The sequence below is a fragment of the Chiroxiphia lanceolata genome, chromosome 2 (assembly GCF_009829145.1).
Source record: "Chiroxiphia lanceolata isolate bChiLan1 chromosome 2, bChiLan1.pri, whole genome shotgun sequence".
NCBI classification, from domain to species: domain Eukaryota; kingdom Metazoa; phylum Chordata; class Aves; order Passeriformes; family Pipridae; genus Chiroxiphia; species Chiroxiphia lanceolata.
This window is the reverse complement of record NC_045638.1, coordinates 103633377-103651051: the sequence shown is the minus strand read 5'-3', so window position 1 is coordinate 103651051 and position 17675 is coordinate 103633377. Positions and strand designations below refer to the sequence as shown.

General features: G+C 38.8%; 2 protein-coding genes across 4 annotated transcripts in view; one reads left to right on the top strand and one right to left on the bottom strand.

Moving 5' to 3' along the window:
- Positions 1 to 3043: 3043 nt before the first annotated feature.
- On the top strand, positions 3044 to 8070 carry N6AMT1 (N-6 adenine-specific DNA methyltransferase 1). Of its 2 annotated transcripts, none has more exons than XM_032679769.1 (6): positions 3044 to 3202; positions 4253 to 4342; positions 5011 to 5101; positions 6035 to 6118; positions 6801 to 6942; positions 7629 to 8070. In XM_032679769.1, exons 1-6 carry the CDS (start codon positions 3060 to 3062, stop codon positions 7733 to 7735), a joined length of 657 nt encoding a protein of 218 aa, XP_032535660.1. In that variant the 5' UTR covers positions 3044 to 3059; the 3' UTR covers positions 7736 to 8070. The 2 variants fall into 2 exon arrangements, with proteins under 2 accessions (XP_032535660.1, XP_032535659.1); XM_032679768.1 differs by having other exon boundaries at positions 6014 to 6118.
- A 3176-nt stretch (positions 8071 to 11246) lies between these two features.
- The window catches only part of LTN1 (listerin E3 ubiquitin protein ligase 1), a 30584-nt gene continuing 24155 nt past the window's right edge, over positions 11247 to 17675 (bottom strand). For both annotated transcript variants that reach the window (XM_032679758.1, XM_032679759.1), the window contains 7 exons: positions 17519 to 17593; positions 16473 to 16659; positions 15865 to 16036; positions 14354 to 14568; positions 13647 to 13841; positions 12837 to 13004; positions 11247 to 12315 (listed from right to left, as the gene is read on the bottom strand). In XM_032679758.1, the coding sequence (XP_032535649.1) occupies positions 12253 to 12315; positions 12837 to 13004; positions 13647 to 13841; positions 14354 to 14568; positions 15865 to 16036; positions 16473 to 16659; positions 17519 to 17593 (1075 nt within the window). In that variant the 3' untranslated portion in view covers positions 11247 to 12252. The remainder of the gene's footprint in view (positions 12316 to 12836; positions 13005 to 13646; positions 13842 to 14353; positions 14569 to 15864; positions 16037 to 16472; positions 16660 to 17518; positions 17594 to 17675) is intronic.

The window sequence follows — 17675 nt, the reverse complement described above, 5'->3', positions numbered from 1 at the left end:
TATTCCTACTCTTCATCAGCCAAGAGATTTCAAGTTAAGGAAACTATTATCTTCTCACAGGTTAAGATCTCATTTAGCCTGTATTTAGACACCATGTTGAATACCACAATAAATCTTATCGGAACAGGATGATGAAAGAATATGATAAGGACATAAATTAGGAGGCAACAAGGACTAATTTAGTTGGCAAAATGAAAGAGGAGGTAGGTTATGAGGTTATGAGGTAGGTTACGATAACACTTAATGTGGGGAAATAAATGAAGAGAAAATAACATTTTAAACTAAAAGCAATATTAGTACAAGATCAGGTCCATGAATAAATTTACTCTGAAAACTGAAGTTTTCTGAACTTCTCAGTTTCTATAATTGCTTTACACTGTAGACGGTGGACCAAGAAACCTCTTTTAAGATAAAACTTCATGGTTTCATTTCCATGACAGGACAAAAATTATCCTTGAGTTAAAACCTCATCTTTGGATCTCTGAATATTTGTCTCTGCATATCTGATTACATTCACTTACCCCAAAAGATTGGACATAAAGGACAGTTGCTTACTACAGACTCATCAAAATTCTTGTCATGTATTTCTGGTATATTATTATTATTGATAATTTCTGGTTACTTGAAAAAGGTTGGTTTTGAGGATAAAGAGCAGCATGTTGATTTTACTTGGAAACGTGGGACACAGCTAAAGGCAGATGTAAGGCAGGATGTAGTGAATAATGCTGAATTTTCAGTTAAATATTCCAGGTACCTGGCTGGTGAGCTGGTGTCCAACACTTGGGTCAGGCAACACTAGTTAGCTGCTCTTTTTTGTTATTGTTGGGGTTTTTTCTCCAGTGTGCAGGCATAGTCCTTTTTCTAAGAGAATTTACCCAAACAAATTTCTTGTTAAGGCAAGAACTGAGTATAATGATGACACCATCTTTTTCTCACACCCATGTATGTGAAATAGATGAACAACAAACTTTCAGTACAAAGTATCTATTTCACAATTCTTTGCAATGGAGGGTAAAAGATGAGATCCTCACATGACACAGGAACTCCCTTTCTGTGTTTTCCTACATTTCGATGCAAAGCTGACCCTACAGTGGATACAGAAATAAAGAGGAAAAAACTAGCTTCTAAATGAGTTTAGCAGCACTTATGAATTACAAGCCACTCAAAAACAAAGTTGTTCTTCTGTAGGAATGGCAGATATCCTCTGTTTTACAGAAGCCATTCACAGTTGCAAGTGAAAAGTGGAAATGGGTTATCTTTCCCGGGTTCCAGAAAAAAAAAACAAAATGGAGGGTTGCAAACAAGACATACCTGACTTAGGTACATTTATGTATTTAAAGTACATAACATATTGTCATGGTTTAGGAAGGGTATTCTCCAATTTAGTCTTCCTGTCCCCCTGCCCTTCTCCTGTGGCAGGCTGGAGAGGACAATTAGAGGCACAAAAGTTAAAAACCACAGGTTGAGATACGAACAATTTATTGGAAACAGCAATGAGACAAGAAAACGAACAGTAACGGCAACAATACTAATAACAGAATGTACAAGAAATGTTATTGTGGAAACCTTCAACCATACCTGACCGTGCCACACTACCCCGACCCAGAAGCAGGCCCTTTCCCTGTTCCCAGAAAATGAGGTGAAGTGGTATAGAATAACCTGCAGGTCCCAGCCATGTTCCCTCCTGGCTACTGCAAAAATTAACCCTGTCCTGTCCGGGTTAATACCAGGACACACACATACTTGTATTTTAAGTGCATTTACATACATAAGTCAACAAAGATTAATCCACTGGATTAGTTGTTTAGGTGCATTTTTTCCTTCTTTTGCCAAAACTCATGGTACTTGAAATTGCTATCAAAATAACATTTTAAGATTCTAACTTGTTTGTTATCATCACCTTTTTCCTTCATTGACCTAGACATTCATCTTACTGTCAGAATTTGAGTGTTCAGTGCATTAATAATTGAACATAGACATTTAATGGGAATTAGAATTTGTCCACCTCTCTCTTCTGCTTTTGATCACAATTTGTTTGGGGTTTGTTGTGTAGAGAAAATTATTAGTCTGATCTGTGCCCTGAAATTTCCCCTCAATCCTTAGTTTTGCAGAGCCTCATTTTTGTTAGAGTACTGCGTCCATCTCTGGGGTCCCGAGCACAGGAAGGACATCAACATGTGGGAGCAAGTCTGGAAGAGGACACCAGGATGACTGGAGTGAGCACCTCTCCTATGAAAAAAGGCTGAGAGAATTGGGATTGTTCAGCCTAGAAAAGAGAAGGTTTCAGGGTGACCTAATTGAGGTCTTCCAGTACCCGAAGAGCCTAGAAGAAAGATGGAGAGAGACTACTTACAGAGGCATGTAGTGAAAAGGGGTTAAGACTTCAAACTGAGAGTAGGTTTAGATTGGATATTAGGATGAAATTCTTTCAGTGTGAGTGTGGTGAGGCAATGGAACAGGTTGCCCAGAGAAGCTGTGGCTGCCCCATCCCTGGAAGTGTTTAAGGCCAGGTTGGATGGAGCTCTGAGCAACCTGGTCTAGTGGAAGGTGTCCCTGCCCACGGCAGGGGGATTGGAACTAGATGATCTTTAAGGTACCTTCCAACCCAAGCCATTCTGTGATTCTATGACTCTGAAGTTCACAGGGTTGGTACATAAGTATGTGGTGATGTGTTGTTGACTAAAAATCACAGAAACATAGTATTTTATAACTGGAAAACAGAGCTTCGTTTAAGCTGAGTATCAATGTAAGGGTTTCCCCCGTGTGCTTCGAGAACTTCCCTCAGCACCTCTTTCATTCGGTATTCACGCTGACTCCCTGCGGTAGTTCTCACGGTGGAAACACAATCTGTGAAGCGGACACCAAAATTATGAGCAACACCAGCAGGGTTCTCTCACATCAGCACTCACGGACACCCGCGGCGGGATGGCCGCGCACACCGAGGGTGTTTAACGCGGGCTCGGTGGGATCGCAGCGATGCCGCCCCGCCCGCCTCAGGCCCGGCCCGCGCAGTTCCCTCCCCCGGCCCGCCCCTTCCCCCCCGCGCCGGAGGTGCCGCCATGGCGGGGCCGGCGCTGCCCACCCCGCTGTACGGACACCTGGGCCCCGGGGGGCCCTTCCGCGACGTGTACGAGCCGGCCGAGGACACCTTCCTGCTGCTGGATGCGCTGGAGCAGGACGCGGGCCGCCTGCGGGAGGCCCGGTAGGGGCGGAGCGGAGGGGCGGGAGCGGCACCGGCCGCCAGGCGCCTGAGGAGGGGGTTTATCTGCTGAGGGATTGCTGTCACAGGGGGACTGGGCGCCGCAGTATCAGACGGGTCGTAAAGCTGTCAGTATCCAGAGGAGGGCTGCGAAGATGGTGAAGGGTCTAGAGGGGCCATACGAGTTGCGGCTGAGGTCACTGGACTTGTTCAGCCTGGAGAAGAGCATACTGAGGGCAGACCCCATAGCTTCCCTCGTGAGGGGAAGTGGAAGGACAGACACTGATCTTTGCTCTCTGTTTGCCAGTGACAAGCCCCGAGGGAACGGCATGAAGTTGTGTCAGGGAAGATTGAAGCTGGATATCAGGAAAACATTGTTCACCCAGAGGGTGGTTGGGCACTGGAAAAGGCTCCCCAGGGAAGTGGTCACAGCCCCAAGCCTGACAGAGTTCAGGGAGGGTTTGGACGATGCTCTCAGGCACATGGTGTTACTCTTGGGGTGTCCTGCACAGGGGCAGGAGTTGGACTTTGATGATCCTTGTGAGTCCCTTCCAGCTCAGAATATTCTACGATGCCGTGTATTTGAGCCCTGCTCTCTTTGAGCGGCTTCACAGTGATCTTTCATAATTTCTGTTGCAGTTCAGCCTCGCTACAATAAATGTACAATAAATGCTGTAGAAATGTGGTTTGTACTGTTGAGATTGCATAGTTAACAGAAACTTTCATGTTAGGCATAGGAGAAACATATGTGTTTCCAGAAGTGGTTTGTGATCACCAGGAATCATCTGTATGGGCACCAGGAGGCCTGGAAGCCACTATGGGAGAGGTGACATAATGTGAGCATTGAGGGCCATGTGACCAGCAAGTTCAGGAGCTGGAATTGATGATCCTTGTGGGTCCCTTCCAACTCAGGATATTCTATGATATTCTATGACTTTAGCACATCTGGGAGAAGGACAGCATGTTTTATAACACTGTCTTGACTAATGCTGTGTCTGTTGTGATGCTCTTATATGTTATAAATAAAAGTCATCCAGAGTTTTCTCTCTTTAGAGTTGAGATCTGCCTTGAAATAGGATCTGGATCTGGTGTGGTTTCAACATTTCTGGCTTCTTCCATTCTTGGATCCAGTGCGCTGTACATGTAAGCATAACAGCATTTAAACTGTTGCATGCAATAATAAAGAATGCTTAGCCCTCACATATATATTTCTCATTTTCCCATTTTAAAAACTGTTTACAAAGAAATATTAGCTCAGTTCTACAGCTAAGGAAATTAAAGCAAAAAGAAAGCCTGTTGAGCATTTCTGAGATGTGGACTGAGGGCAAAAGGGGATGCACCACAACAGGTACTGAACTATTTACTTCAGGTTCTGTAACAATTAAGTAGTGCTGTGACTACAGTTCCATTTTTCCATGCCTACGCTTGTGTTTGCTGGGTTGAATCTTAAATTTTACCCACTGACTAGTCTTCCTGTGGTCTCATGAGATTAGTTACTTGGATGTTGGCAGTAACTGAATTTTATTAGAGACTTGTATGAATATATATATTTATGCAGAGCTAGCGTTCAAGTGGAAATCCTACACTTCAGCTTTCAGACAGCCATTAAGCCTTACAGTGTAGCATTGAGTGGTTTAGCTGCTAATACAATGTGTGTATTTTACCAGGTGTTTTTTGCTATTTACTTGCAAAGTAAAGGATGCTGAAATGGATATTTTCTTTGAGAGTACATAAATTAGCACATGGTTCATAGGGTTAAACTTCCATGTACGGTAGCCTATAACTTACACTTAGTAATATTTTGCTTTTAGATGTACAGATATCAACCCCATGGCAGCTTACTGTACACAGGAGACAGCTCGGCTTAACAATGTTCACCTTCAGCCAGTCATTACTGACTTGGTAAGATAGATGTTTCAATAATATCTTCTTTATAGTTTTTGTAATTTTTTTAATACTTATTAGAGATCACGGAATCACACAATAGTTAAGAACATGTCCAGGTGGATTTTGAATGTCTCCAGAGAGGGAGAATCCATGACCTCCCTGGACAGCCTGTTCCAGTGTTCTTCCTCATGCTGAGGTGGAACTTGTTGTGTTTTAGTTTATGGTCATTACTCCTTGTTTTGTTGTTGGGCACCACTGAAAAGAGTCTGGCACCATCCTCTTGGCACCCATCTTTGAGATATTTATATGCATTAATGAGATTCCCCCTCCCCCAGTCTTTTCTGCAGACTAAGCAGGCCCAGCTCCTGCAATCTCTTCTCGTAAGAGAGATGCTCCAGACCTGTAATCATCTTTGTGGCCCTGATACTGAAAAGTAACTAAAAAGCCTAGAACAAACCTTCTTTTTAAAAGCATGGATCCCCTTCCTCTAAAGCTATACAGTTCTTAGTTCTCAGCCTTTTCTGATTTAATTAGGACCTGTGTATATTGTTACTTTTCGTTTCTTACAAAATTTGATATGGAGAAAACCTACTTTTCTCATCTTTTAACCCTGAATATATATGTTTACAAAAGATGATTTAGATAGGCAACAATAAATGGGATTTAAAATGGATGAACAACTGCTCATACCTGAGAACTGAAGTGCAGTTGTCACAGATCAGTCATTTTGGCTAACAAATGTCAACCAATGAAAAACTCAACATTCTTTTATATCTAACTTAAATTCTGAACTGAGCAAGAATAAAGTGCTACCCCTGTGTCCACACGTGTCTCTTGCTTTTCTACAACTTATGCATAACATAATCATAAGACTATTGAAATTGTTCTGCATTCTTCATGTTTCAAAAAAAAAACCCCACACAAAAGAATCATCAACTTCATCTACAGGTCAGAGGATTGTCTCCAAGATTAAATGGGAAGGTTGATCTGCTGCTGTTTAATCCACCATATGTGGTAACACCTTCTGAAGAGGTAAGAAAAATTTGAAATACACAATAAAAATAGTATTTCTACTGTCAGAGGAGAGACGGCAAATCAGAAAGACCCTGCTATGAAAACTGCAAGGGTTTTTTTGAAATAGTAAAGGATGTTGTAGGACCAGCACTGATTTAGTGAAAATGCTGGAGTTCCCTATAAACTCTACGTGGGAATAAGGATTGCTAGCTGCTGCTTCTCAATACCTGCTTCCTCCATCAAGAATAAACCATGTAGGACTTCTGTTAGGCATGCTAAGGAATTCTTATAGAAGACTTTCAACTGAAAATGCATTTGTTTCCTGCAGAATAAAAATCCTCTGCTTCTGCAGACTCCTACTCTCAGAATTTGACCCACAAACACTTCAGGGGTTTTCTGACCACCTTTGACTTGGCAAACAAGCTCATAAAACATTACAAGAAAAAACATACAAAGTATGTGACAATGTAGCTCTTTTTAATTCAGTTTAAGAATAGAACTTGAAACAAAATAGTATGTTCATCCTGTAGAAAGTAGTCTTGAAGTAATTTGCTGCATAAACTAACCTGCTGAATCAGAATTGTCAGACTTCTAATGGCAGACACCTAAACCTAGAGATTATAGTGATGTTTCTCTTACAAGTACCAGTGACAATTCTAGCATTCTGTGTTATGACAGTCTTTGTTTTCATTCTTCCTAGGTGAAAGGCCATGGAATAGAGGTATCCTGGGCTGGTGGCAAACAGGGCAGAGAGGTAATGGATAGAGTTTTCCCGTTAGTACCAGACCTACTTTCACCAGGAGGATTATTCTACTTGGTCACAATTAAAGAAAATAATCCAGGTGATCACTGTCCTTGGACATTTAAATGTGCCAAACCAGTTTTAACACTGTTAATCAAAATATTGATCACAGCTAGACCAAAAATACAAGCAAATTTATCAAAACTAAGACCTCCCCAAGCTAATTTGGAAAATGGTAGTAGGTAGGACCCCAGCAGCTCTGCAAGAGTTCAGTTCCAAGTCTGAGAGGTGACTGTAAATCTTCTGAACTAATTAACAAAGCCAGGCCAATCCTTTCTTATGGAAGAGAATGGTGGTGTTAACTTAAAAGGCAGAAGCCCTTAGCTAGAAATGTGACATCTTTCATTTTAAAGGTGTAGGGAAAAGATTTGGCCTTGTTTCTTCTGATCTAATGCTAATGGCTACAAGTTATCAAGTAATTTTAAGAAGAAAGATTATTCTTCACACCTGATTTATTAGGCAGCTTTTGGGAGACAATGCTGCAAAATCTCCTTTTTCCTTTCTCCCACAGTTTAGCTTCATACAGAATTTTTCTTCTTTATTAATAAAAAAATACTGAACTTTGGGTAGTAAATTTATTCTTGGTGGGAGATTATTTTGCATAAAAATGACTGTCTGAAAGAATAAGAGGACATAGTTTATAATCTTTGCTTTACAGTTTACATTTGACAGATACTTTATAACCAGTTTCTAATTCAGTTGTAAACACTGAACTTTCAATTACAGATGAAATTCTGGAAACAATGAAGAAAAGTGGCTTAGAAGGCATACAAGTACTTTCCAGGCAAGCAGGACAAGAGAAGCTGGCTATCCTCAAATTTAGGAAGTCTTGATAATTTCTCTTCACCTTCCAGGTAGTAGGCATGCAGAAAGTTGAACATCTGGTTGTCAGCTGAACACTGAAGTTTTCAAATAATTTTTAAACCAAGATTTTGACCTTCTTGAGGTGTATTCTCACTTCCTGATTACGGCAGTGAGACTGATCAAGACTCTGTATTTATATTTATTCTGGATGTGAACCAGCTGTTGTCTGCTGGCAGAGGTACAGTTATCCTCTGGCTATCTGCAGGGCAGTTGTGGAGGAACCATGAAGTAACCCACCCTGCTGCATTTGCACTTAAACACCAAAGGCTTTTTCCTCTATAAATAAGTATTTGTATATTTGTCATTGTGTCTTGTTACAATAATGTACTTGATGTAATTCCTCCTGGTTTTATAGCTAGTTTGTAGCTATGCTGGGTTTAAAGGAATACTTTGAATCAGTGGTACTCCTTGTGATGTAGTATCAGGCACCTTTACAGGTGTAAGGCACAATGAGCAAGTTTGTTTCTGTCAGAAGGAAATGGTGTACTTGTGAACAGAAAGGTGAAGCAAGTGTCTTTCCTGTGCCAGGTCCTGCCCTTGGGTCACCACAACCCCCTGCAGTGCTACAGGCTGGGGGCAGAGTGACTGGAAAGCTGCCCAGCAGAAAAGAACCTGGAGGTGCAGGTTGACAGTGGCTGAACATGATCCAGTGTGTGCCCAGGTGGCCAAGAGGCCCAGTGGCATCCTGGCCTGTGTCAGCAATAGTGTGGCCAGCAGGACCAGGGCAGTGATTGTCCCCCTGTGCTGGGCACTGGTGAGGCCACACCTCAAATCCTGGATTCAGTTTTGGGCCCCTTAGTTCAGGAAGAACGTTGAGGTGCTGAAGCGTATCCAGAGAAGGGCAGGGGAGCTGGGGGAGGGTGTGGAGGACAAGTCTGATGAGCAGCTGAGGGAGCTGGGGGTGTTTAGCCTGGAGAACAGGAGGCTCAGGGGACACCTTGTCACTCTACCACTCGTTGAAGGGAGGTTGCACCCAGGTGTGGGTTGGCCTCTTCTCCCAGGTAACAAGTGACAGGATGAGAGGAAAAAGCCTCAAGTTGCACCAGGGGAGGTTTAGATTAGGTATTAAAAAAAAAATAAATTCACACAGAGAGTTGTCAAGCTTTGGAATAGGCTTCCAAGGAAATGTGGAGTCACCATCCCTGGAAATGTTCAAAAAACATGTGGATATAGCACTTGAGGACATGGTTTAATAGTGAACATGGAAGTGGTGGTAGGTTGGTTGGACTTCATGATCTTAAAGGTCTTTTCAACCTTAATTCTATGATTCAAGGCATGCTATTCCTTTCCTGAAGTCTTGTGGGCAGTAACATGGTGATTGTGCTCCCTTTTATGCCATTTTACAAGGAGGATACTACTATGGAGTAATCTAGATGAAAAGTAGTCATCCGTGAAAAGGTATTAAGAAGGAAAAAAGCATGCAGTTAAAAAGGCTACTTCCTGGGTAACTGAACACAATGAGTGTAAGGAAGTAGAGAAGTGGAATAAAAGTCCTTTCTCAAAATCACTATCCAAAATAGGAAGGTATTTCCTGACCAAGAGACCCCAATGGAGAGCTTTCCTCTGCAGCGACCTAAAAAAACTTCTCCAGGAGATCGAAAAAAGGAGGGTTTAGACAGGCAAAAGTGGAGGTGCTGTTAGCACAAACATGCCTTTCTATGCCACTTGAGGTATTTGACTGCAAAGAAGCTCATACAGGTCAAAAGTCAACTTAGGCCAGTCTGGCATAAAAATTATTCCTTAAACCATCCTGAAGAAGATAGAAAAAAGAACTGAATTGCAGGAAATGTGCAGTGGTGATTGTTTTACACTCTTGAGAGCTGCCATTCCCCAGCTTAGCAGGCCACTGAAGAACAAGGCTGCAAGTCAATTCAGCAATTCAAACACAGCTAACAGCTCCTTTCAGTAACTTTTCTGTCCATTTGTTTTTATATGAATGAACATGAATGTGAACACAAACACACAACAAGAGGGTTTAGAAGGAAGATGCAGTCATGATAAAGGTGTTGCTTAACATTTATACAATATACTAGAAATTACAGTTCTTGAAACTACTGAGGCTAAAAAAAAATTGCATTTCATTGACCAAAGTGAGGCTTGACTCAGGACTTTTGTTTTACCTTCTGAATAACTTGTTTAGAGAAACTTTGTGCCATACGTGATGTGAAGTGTTTCCACACTGAAGATTTTAAGCAAAGTTTTGATTTTGTAGTGACCAACTAGTCACTTCTGAGAAGCTATATTGCAATTTGCCTGCTTCCTACTTCTAGAACCTTTTTGACTCGATGACAGACCTTAGCAAAGCCACACTTTTTTTTTTGCTTCAGTTTCCCCTTACAAAACTGTTAGAAGAGGTTTTATGCACAATTTTGTCTTTCTGTAGAATCATGGGATTTGATGTTATAGGCACAGGGCTGTTTGAATGAACCAAAATGCTGTCACAGCCATAGACCCTTCTAGAAGTTTTACCATGTTAACCCCTTTGGCTAATCAGAAGATTTTAAGATGCAATCAAAACATGCAATAGAATTAAGCTACGTGTTTAACAAAAGGAAGTTTTAATTAAACTGTCTAGATTTTAGTTATCACTAAAGAATTAGTTTTAAAATAGGTAATCAAAGATAAAAAGAGCGCAGTCATCCAGCACATTAGATCACAGCACTCAACAGTGTGTGCAGTTTTAAGTTATAAAGGACAGAATAATAAAAATCAGAACAGAAAGTGTAATAAAACAACATGCTTTGAACAAAAGAATAATTGCACTGAACTGTCTAACAACTGGCTATTTGGAAAAGGAAATACATGCATCCACTTAAATAATTCATGAGGCAGTTCTCCTGGCTCCAGTTGGTCTGCTGCAGCTTTGGTGGAAGTACTTCTCGAAATGCACTCCAAATGAGAACACAGGTGAGTTCTGCCAGAGGTGATCCCTGTTATGCTCCCATCATCCTGGTGAAGACTGGGAACTAGTGACACAACAGGTCACTTTTTTTTAATTTTGAAATTTGCCATCTACAGATGTGTGTATGTACACTTAGCATTTGTTAAGGTCTGCTAGAAGAGTTTCATATGGCTCTTTTCAAGCATTACCTGGTTAACCCCAACTGGCCTTCAAGTCAGTTACTGACCTTGTAAATAGAATAACCAAAGTGATGCAACTGAGACAATCCTGGAGTTTTAGCATCAATAACTATGAAACAATACAGCTCTACCTACTCTGTCTTTTCAGTTAGACCTTTTCAATACCAGTGTTAAATCCTTTCCATTCTCTCTTACTCAAAAAAAATGTCAAGGAATTTCTCCTCTGGAAGCCCAGTCTTACCTGTTAAAAATATAGACTTCAGTTATCAACAGCTAAAATCATTTCTAGAGCTGTCACTTCAAAAGTGACCAACTTTGAGAAAGCATACAGAACCTAAAATTTATACTATTAATGCCTGAAAGTTTATCACACAAAGGAAGAGACAGCAATCCAGAGACTACAGAGATAGACAAAATTTATTTATTCCCCCCTTTTATTGACTTTTCAAAGAAATGCACCACAAATATCATCCAGGTTGGAATATGTTAGTATGCTACCGCTGTTAAAAAAAAGAAGGCATGAAAAAAATCTGTAGTTGAAAGCTATTAAGTTCAGATACATCCGTATATTCACTTAAGAGTCCTTATTATTATAGGACAGTGGAAATACGGTGGACATTCAGCAATAGCTAATTTGCCAGCTAATGAAGATAAACAAAGATTGATAAGTGTGTATGCCTTCTCTTTAGAAGCCAATCAGCAATAAATAGATGGTGTTATTCATTGTCATGCAGGAATGATTGTGCTCTCTCTACTTAGTTGGGCTTCTGAGCTTTCATGTTTTTAGGCTGCTGGATGGCTGAGGAGTTTTGGGAAAAAGAAACTGTTAAAGGGAAACTTCAATTTATAAACATGTTAATTTAGAACAGGCTATGTTTAAATTTTATGTTTTAACAGAAGATTCTCACTGTAGTTTCATGCCTTAATGTCTAACAGCAACAACATTTTTTTTCCTCCATAAGAGGGAGTATTATGAATGCATCATAATCAAAAATCAAGTCTTTATACCACCTCTTTTATATTCACCTGTTATATTAAGAGGTATGATCTGGGTTAATTACATAACACCATGTTAGACTATGCCTAAAATAAGAGGTTTTAATCAACTATGCTGTGGCTTAAACACCACTTTTTCAGACATAACTCTGCATTATTTCTGAAATTTTTAACATATCTTAAAAATATACCAATTAAAATAAATTATTGTTATCTATTTCTTTATATCAAAGAAGAATCTTCAAACTTACAAAAACAACAGTCCAGAGGTAAATATATGTCATATTCCACTGGTGAAGAATTTAAAGTAACTGACATTATTTCCAAGGAGTTAGCTTCTTTCAACATACAGTTTATCGCCTGCTCTTCATGTTATGTAGCTCGCAGAAAGAAGAAAGACAGTTTTATTTCAGAAGAATGTCTCTCGACAGAGTGGACACGTGGATTTGTTGCTGGATGTGAACCATTTGTACTGAAAAAAGAGAAAGACAGCTGTTTAATATACAAATGCAAGCTGAATATCAGGAACGCTGTACATCAGTAATAATCATTATTTGCCAATGATGTAACTACCAAAACATTAACTACACTTTAAAAAAAAAACCCTTTCCACTTGTACATGTATGCATGTGTACATATACGTATGTATTTGTATATACACATATTACACACACACTGTAGCAGCCCCTCTCATTACATGCCCTTACGTCTTAGTACAAAATCCAGAGATAATTTATGAGTTCAGTTAATCCCAGATACTCCAATGACAAAGTGGAAAACTGATGGTACTACACTAGAAGTTTAAACTAGATGGTTTAAACGATATGGATAGCCAGGTTGGATGGGGTTCTGGGCAACCTGGTCTAGTGGAAGTGTCCCTGCCTATGGCAGGGGGGTTGGAACTAGATGAGCTATAAGGTCCCTTCCAACCCAAAGTGCTCTATGATTCCAGGATATTTTGCCTATTTAAAAAGATTTAGTCAAGGTACTTACCAAGCAAGCTGAATGAAACTTTTTCTTGCATGTTCTGCAAGCTTTTTTGGGAAGAGAATAGTTGGAACCATGAATGACTGAAAAGCAGATCATGCAATCTTCAACGCCTTCAAAACGTTTATCAACGTTATTTTTCCACAAAGATAAGCCTTCCATAATACTTCCATTCTAACAGAGGAAAAAGAGCTGTTAATACTGTAGAATTCCTTTGGACTATTCCTACTATTATTCATCAACACATGAAGAAAACAAAGCCTGAAGGCTTTATAATCTGAAATTATGTGCAATACATGCAGTGAGTAACTTATGATAGTCTAATCTACAGAAATGCGAGTATTCATCACAGAGGTAGAATGCATTTAGGAGCACTTAAAAGGAGATTTTAAAATTTTCAATAACTGCTTTGTTAAACCACAGATGATGCAACTTCAGCAACCACCAGTCTTTTAGAGAATTTCATGGACTGGGTTTTCGGGTTTGATATTTTTTTTGGTGTTGTTTGTTTGGGGTTTTTTTCAAATTATAGTTGAGATGGCATTGCCACATGGGGCAAACAGTGGTCTGTGTTTTAAGAGTGAATTTTCAACTCAGGCTATGGATTTAACAGGACTTAGCAGGCTGATCATTTTTACCTCTGTTTAAGCATCTGGAAAAAAGCAGATGGTAAGAGTGACCCGAATCCTATGAAGTGCTTTGTGATCAACTGATGAGATCCATTACCCAGATCTATACAATACTGCACTACCAGGAATATTTTTCTATTATATGGACTTTTAACTTTTCAAAACTAGGATCTTTCTTTAAACCCACCTGATGTGTAAGGTATGTGCTTAACTGTAGCATCCAATTACGCCACTGCTGAACAGCCACACCAACCCTCTTTCCACTCTCAACTGTTATGGATCCCAGTGGGTAGTTTGGTGGAAGCTGTATTATTAGTTCAATAAAGATATCATCAACTGAATAGGTAGCAATGACTTCTCGTGCTGCAGACCGAGCTTTTACCTATGAAAAAAATGCACATATTAAAAAAACTCCAGAGAGATACTCACCATCTCTAGTCTTTATACACAGATCATATAAACTATAAATACGTTACTATACGCATTAAATAATTTTCTTAGACCAGGTAAACATTTTTCTCAAAGAAAACAAAAATCTACTTATATCTTGGCAAACTCAAAGGAGATTACCAGCCATTTTCCAATCTACTGATGGGTTACATTTTGTTTAAAAAGCAAAAAGTAGTATATTGATAACAGTTATCTTCCACTTCTTCAACTTCTCCAACATCCTGAAACCCATTCTTTCTTTTTTTTTCTAAACAGAATATTAATAAACATCAATTGAATATATTGATACCAAGCAAAATTATGTTTCATCAGTCATTTAGAACAACAAAAATGCAATCACATCAAACACTCAGAACCACAGGCTGGTTATGAGAAGTCAGATTTCCCAAAATGTTTGCGAAAAACTGAAGTAAATAAAAAGAAAGGACAAAAAGTCTTACTAACCGTCATGCCATTAAACAACTGTGTGCTGGTCTGAACAGAAGATATTTCCTGGGAAGAAAGGACACTGCTGACGTATTTGCTCGTAAATTTATCTACAACATTGAAGACACGTTTTTCACAGCTATTCCACCAAAGCCTGACCATGGCCGGCAAGTCTTTCAGCGTTATGTGGTAGACGGAGCAGGCCAAGTGTGGAATCTGGGATGACAGCACTCCTGTCCCGGGGAGGGAAAGAAAGGATGCTGAAATACTCTTAACACGTTAGTCATGGACGTTGGTGCCTCCACACCACATACAAAAATTATGATCTCAAAAGAACTGTGGTAACCAGAATTTCACATACATGTTCCTATTGTTGCTGCTCTGAGGGCTTGTTTGACTCAGCTGTTCTTACCTAGGCTGGTTTCTTTGTTTCTTAGGTTAATACTTCACGCCTCAAAAATCACATGTGAACTATCACAAGTCAAGAATAATTTTATATTATAGAAATTACAAAATGCTCACTTTGGAGCGAACAAGCAATAAGATGTTTGGAGAACAGCTGAGGTTTGCAGTGTTCATGCACAGAAATGGCCTCAAGAGGTTCAGATTGTTATTAGGAAAAAATTCTTCACTGAAAGAGTGTTTGAGCATTGGAACAGGCGGCCCAGGGAAGTGGTGGAGTCACCATCCCTGGACATGTTCAAAAAACAAGTAGACAGGGCACTTAGTGATACAGTTTAGTGGGCACGGTGGTGTTTGATCAAAGGTTGAACTTGGATGATCTTGGAGGTCTTTTCCACCTTACTGATTCTATGATGAGATAAGGGAAATCTTTCCCTTGGGTTGTCATGTTAGTAATTCTTTCTTAATTCTCATCCAGATAAATTGTTCTGCACCATAGTGATGTTCAAGCAAAAATTAAGAAATGGAAACTCAGTTTCTTTGCTTATACCTACACATGTATATAAAATAAAAACTTCAATGAAGTAACTTTAAAAACTAATACCCTTTTTCATGTTTCTCAGCTAAAAAAAAAGCAGTGTATCTTCTTTCATCATCATTGATTAACTGGGTCTTCAGAACAGCATGAAAAAAACAACACAGTGTCTCAAACATTTAAAATATATATATTAAAATATTTTTTAATTTTTTGTATTTATATATTGAAATACAAGAAAAAATGGAAATTCTATTTAGCATTAAAAAGATATATCTAAAAGCAATGGTCCCAGAATAGATCATACATTTTTAGTGTTTTGGAATCTTTACATTCAGATTTCAATAGTAGCAATGTATTATTCCTGTTTTTTGTTGTCCTTGATTTTTCTGATCAGCATTTCAACTTTGATAAAGTTTCAAATGGGGAGTGTTAGTCAAAGATTTCTAAACACATGTATGTATTTGTCTCTCTGTGTACCTGTTTTATAGGTAAGATTTTCTAAATAAGTATTTTTAAGCAAAAAAAAAACATATTTAAACTTCTGCAATATAACAGCTCTCTCAAATACACAAATACAATTTTTACTAACCTTTAACATCTAAATGAAGCTCTTCAGTAAAGAAGGTTTTTGTGTCCTTATTTGAAACTTCTGAAGTTGGTCCAGAAAAGACAGGGTTTTCAGGCATAAGCCTGAACAAGTGATAAAGCAGTTTATTCAAGCTCTTAGTTCTTCTAAGGTATTGTGAGTAGAGAACTCGCAGCTGGTACCATTAAAAAAAATACACAAAAAATACAAAACACACTTTATAAATATAGCTTATTCTGTAAATGATACAAATATGTCCTTGCAGGGAGGAGAAGCAAGATTGTGATTCAGAACAAGTGTTCAGAAGAGTGATTTAGTTCTCTGCACCATTTTGAATGATTAGAAGATCGTAATATGTAGCAAGCTTGTTTGAAAACACAAGAAAGAACCATCTATTAATGAATCTTAATTCTTCATTCCTCTTAATATTACCACCCTCAACTATAGCAGTGCAGAAATCTAAGTCCAGGGATGCTTTCAGAATTTCACTAATTCCACAAAAACAAGAGGTAGGATTACATAATCAATAACAAGGCTGGATGAAGCTTCAAGATTCAAACTAAATAAGTAGTTTAAGAAATTCAGTTAAAATGAAAAGACTGAACATATACCTGAGAAGAAGCTGCTTTGAAGAAAGCTAATGTTAACTTCCAAGTGAGAAGATATCCCAGAACAAGGCAGAACTCATCACTCAGGGGCTGAATAACTGCAAATTCTCCAACTGGAATGCATTCCAGGATGTTTTCTAGCAAGAGTTCTTGAGTGGCCAGGATAGACATAAGAGCTGCTGGAGGTGATCTACGGAAAAAATGTTATCTGGAATAGTAAACTCCAATCTTGAGCACAGCATTAACTGAATTTATGTTCATAGCCTTCCTAGAAAGTCATGGTAGTAAAGCCATGCATGCAGACCATAAAAAGGGGCCTTTTATTACAGGAAAATTTACTTTCAAATTCACACACCAGTACTATATAGGGATTTTTTAACTGGTGTTTTTACCTTCTTACAAGACAAATTTAAACTGAATGCTGATTGCTTAATCTGGAAGGGGTCTATGGCTGAGATGATTTAACCTACATCATGGATAGCTGCTTTGCTTGCTTTCTTATCACACCAACAAAGGAGCAACTGAACAGTGGATCTCCTAATCACTGTTGGGTTTGGATTAAAAAGCCTTTTGCACCTCCACAGTTAGGAAAGGTATTAATCATTGGGCTGAAGTTCCAAAACGAATTTTAAGCAGTTACTGTACTCCCACTTCAAACCATAGATTTTATTAGATTCAAGCTGTATAAAACACTCAGGTTGATTTTGGAGTTTCAAATACCTGAAGTTACCTGTGCAGATGGACACATTCTGAATAGAAGTCTGTCAAGATTTTCCAATATCAAGCATATATATGGCATTTAGTCTAGTAACTTTACCTAAAAAAAATTGTAAATACTGTCTCCAGTTTTAGCAAAGACAGATTTAACCAATTATATTGAATATTTTAAATATTTATGACCCTATTGTCATAGCCATGTAATTTTTTTCTTTTAACTACTTCTGACAGATACTCTACTACTCTATATACTCTACTGCATATTTCAATCTTAGAACACATTTTAAAAATATGGAAAACAGTCTCAAACAAAGGAGGGAAAAAATACCCACAATGCCAGTTCCTCCTCTTCATCACCATAGGATTTGAGATTTTCGTCATCAAATTTAGGTAATTCAGGCATTAATCTATAGAAATATGGAAAGAAAATCATATTTAATTTTTAAATAATTTTTAATAAATTATATTAATATATGTGATGCATAGTTC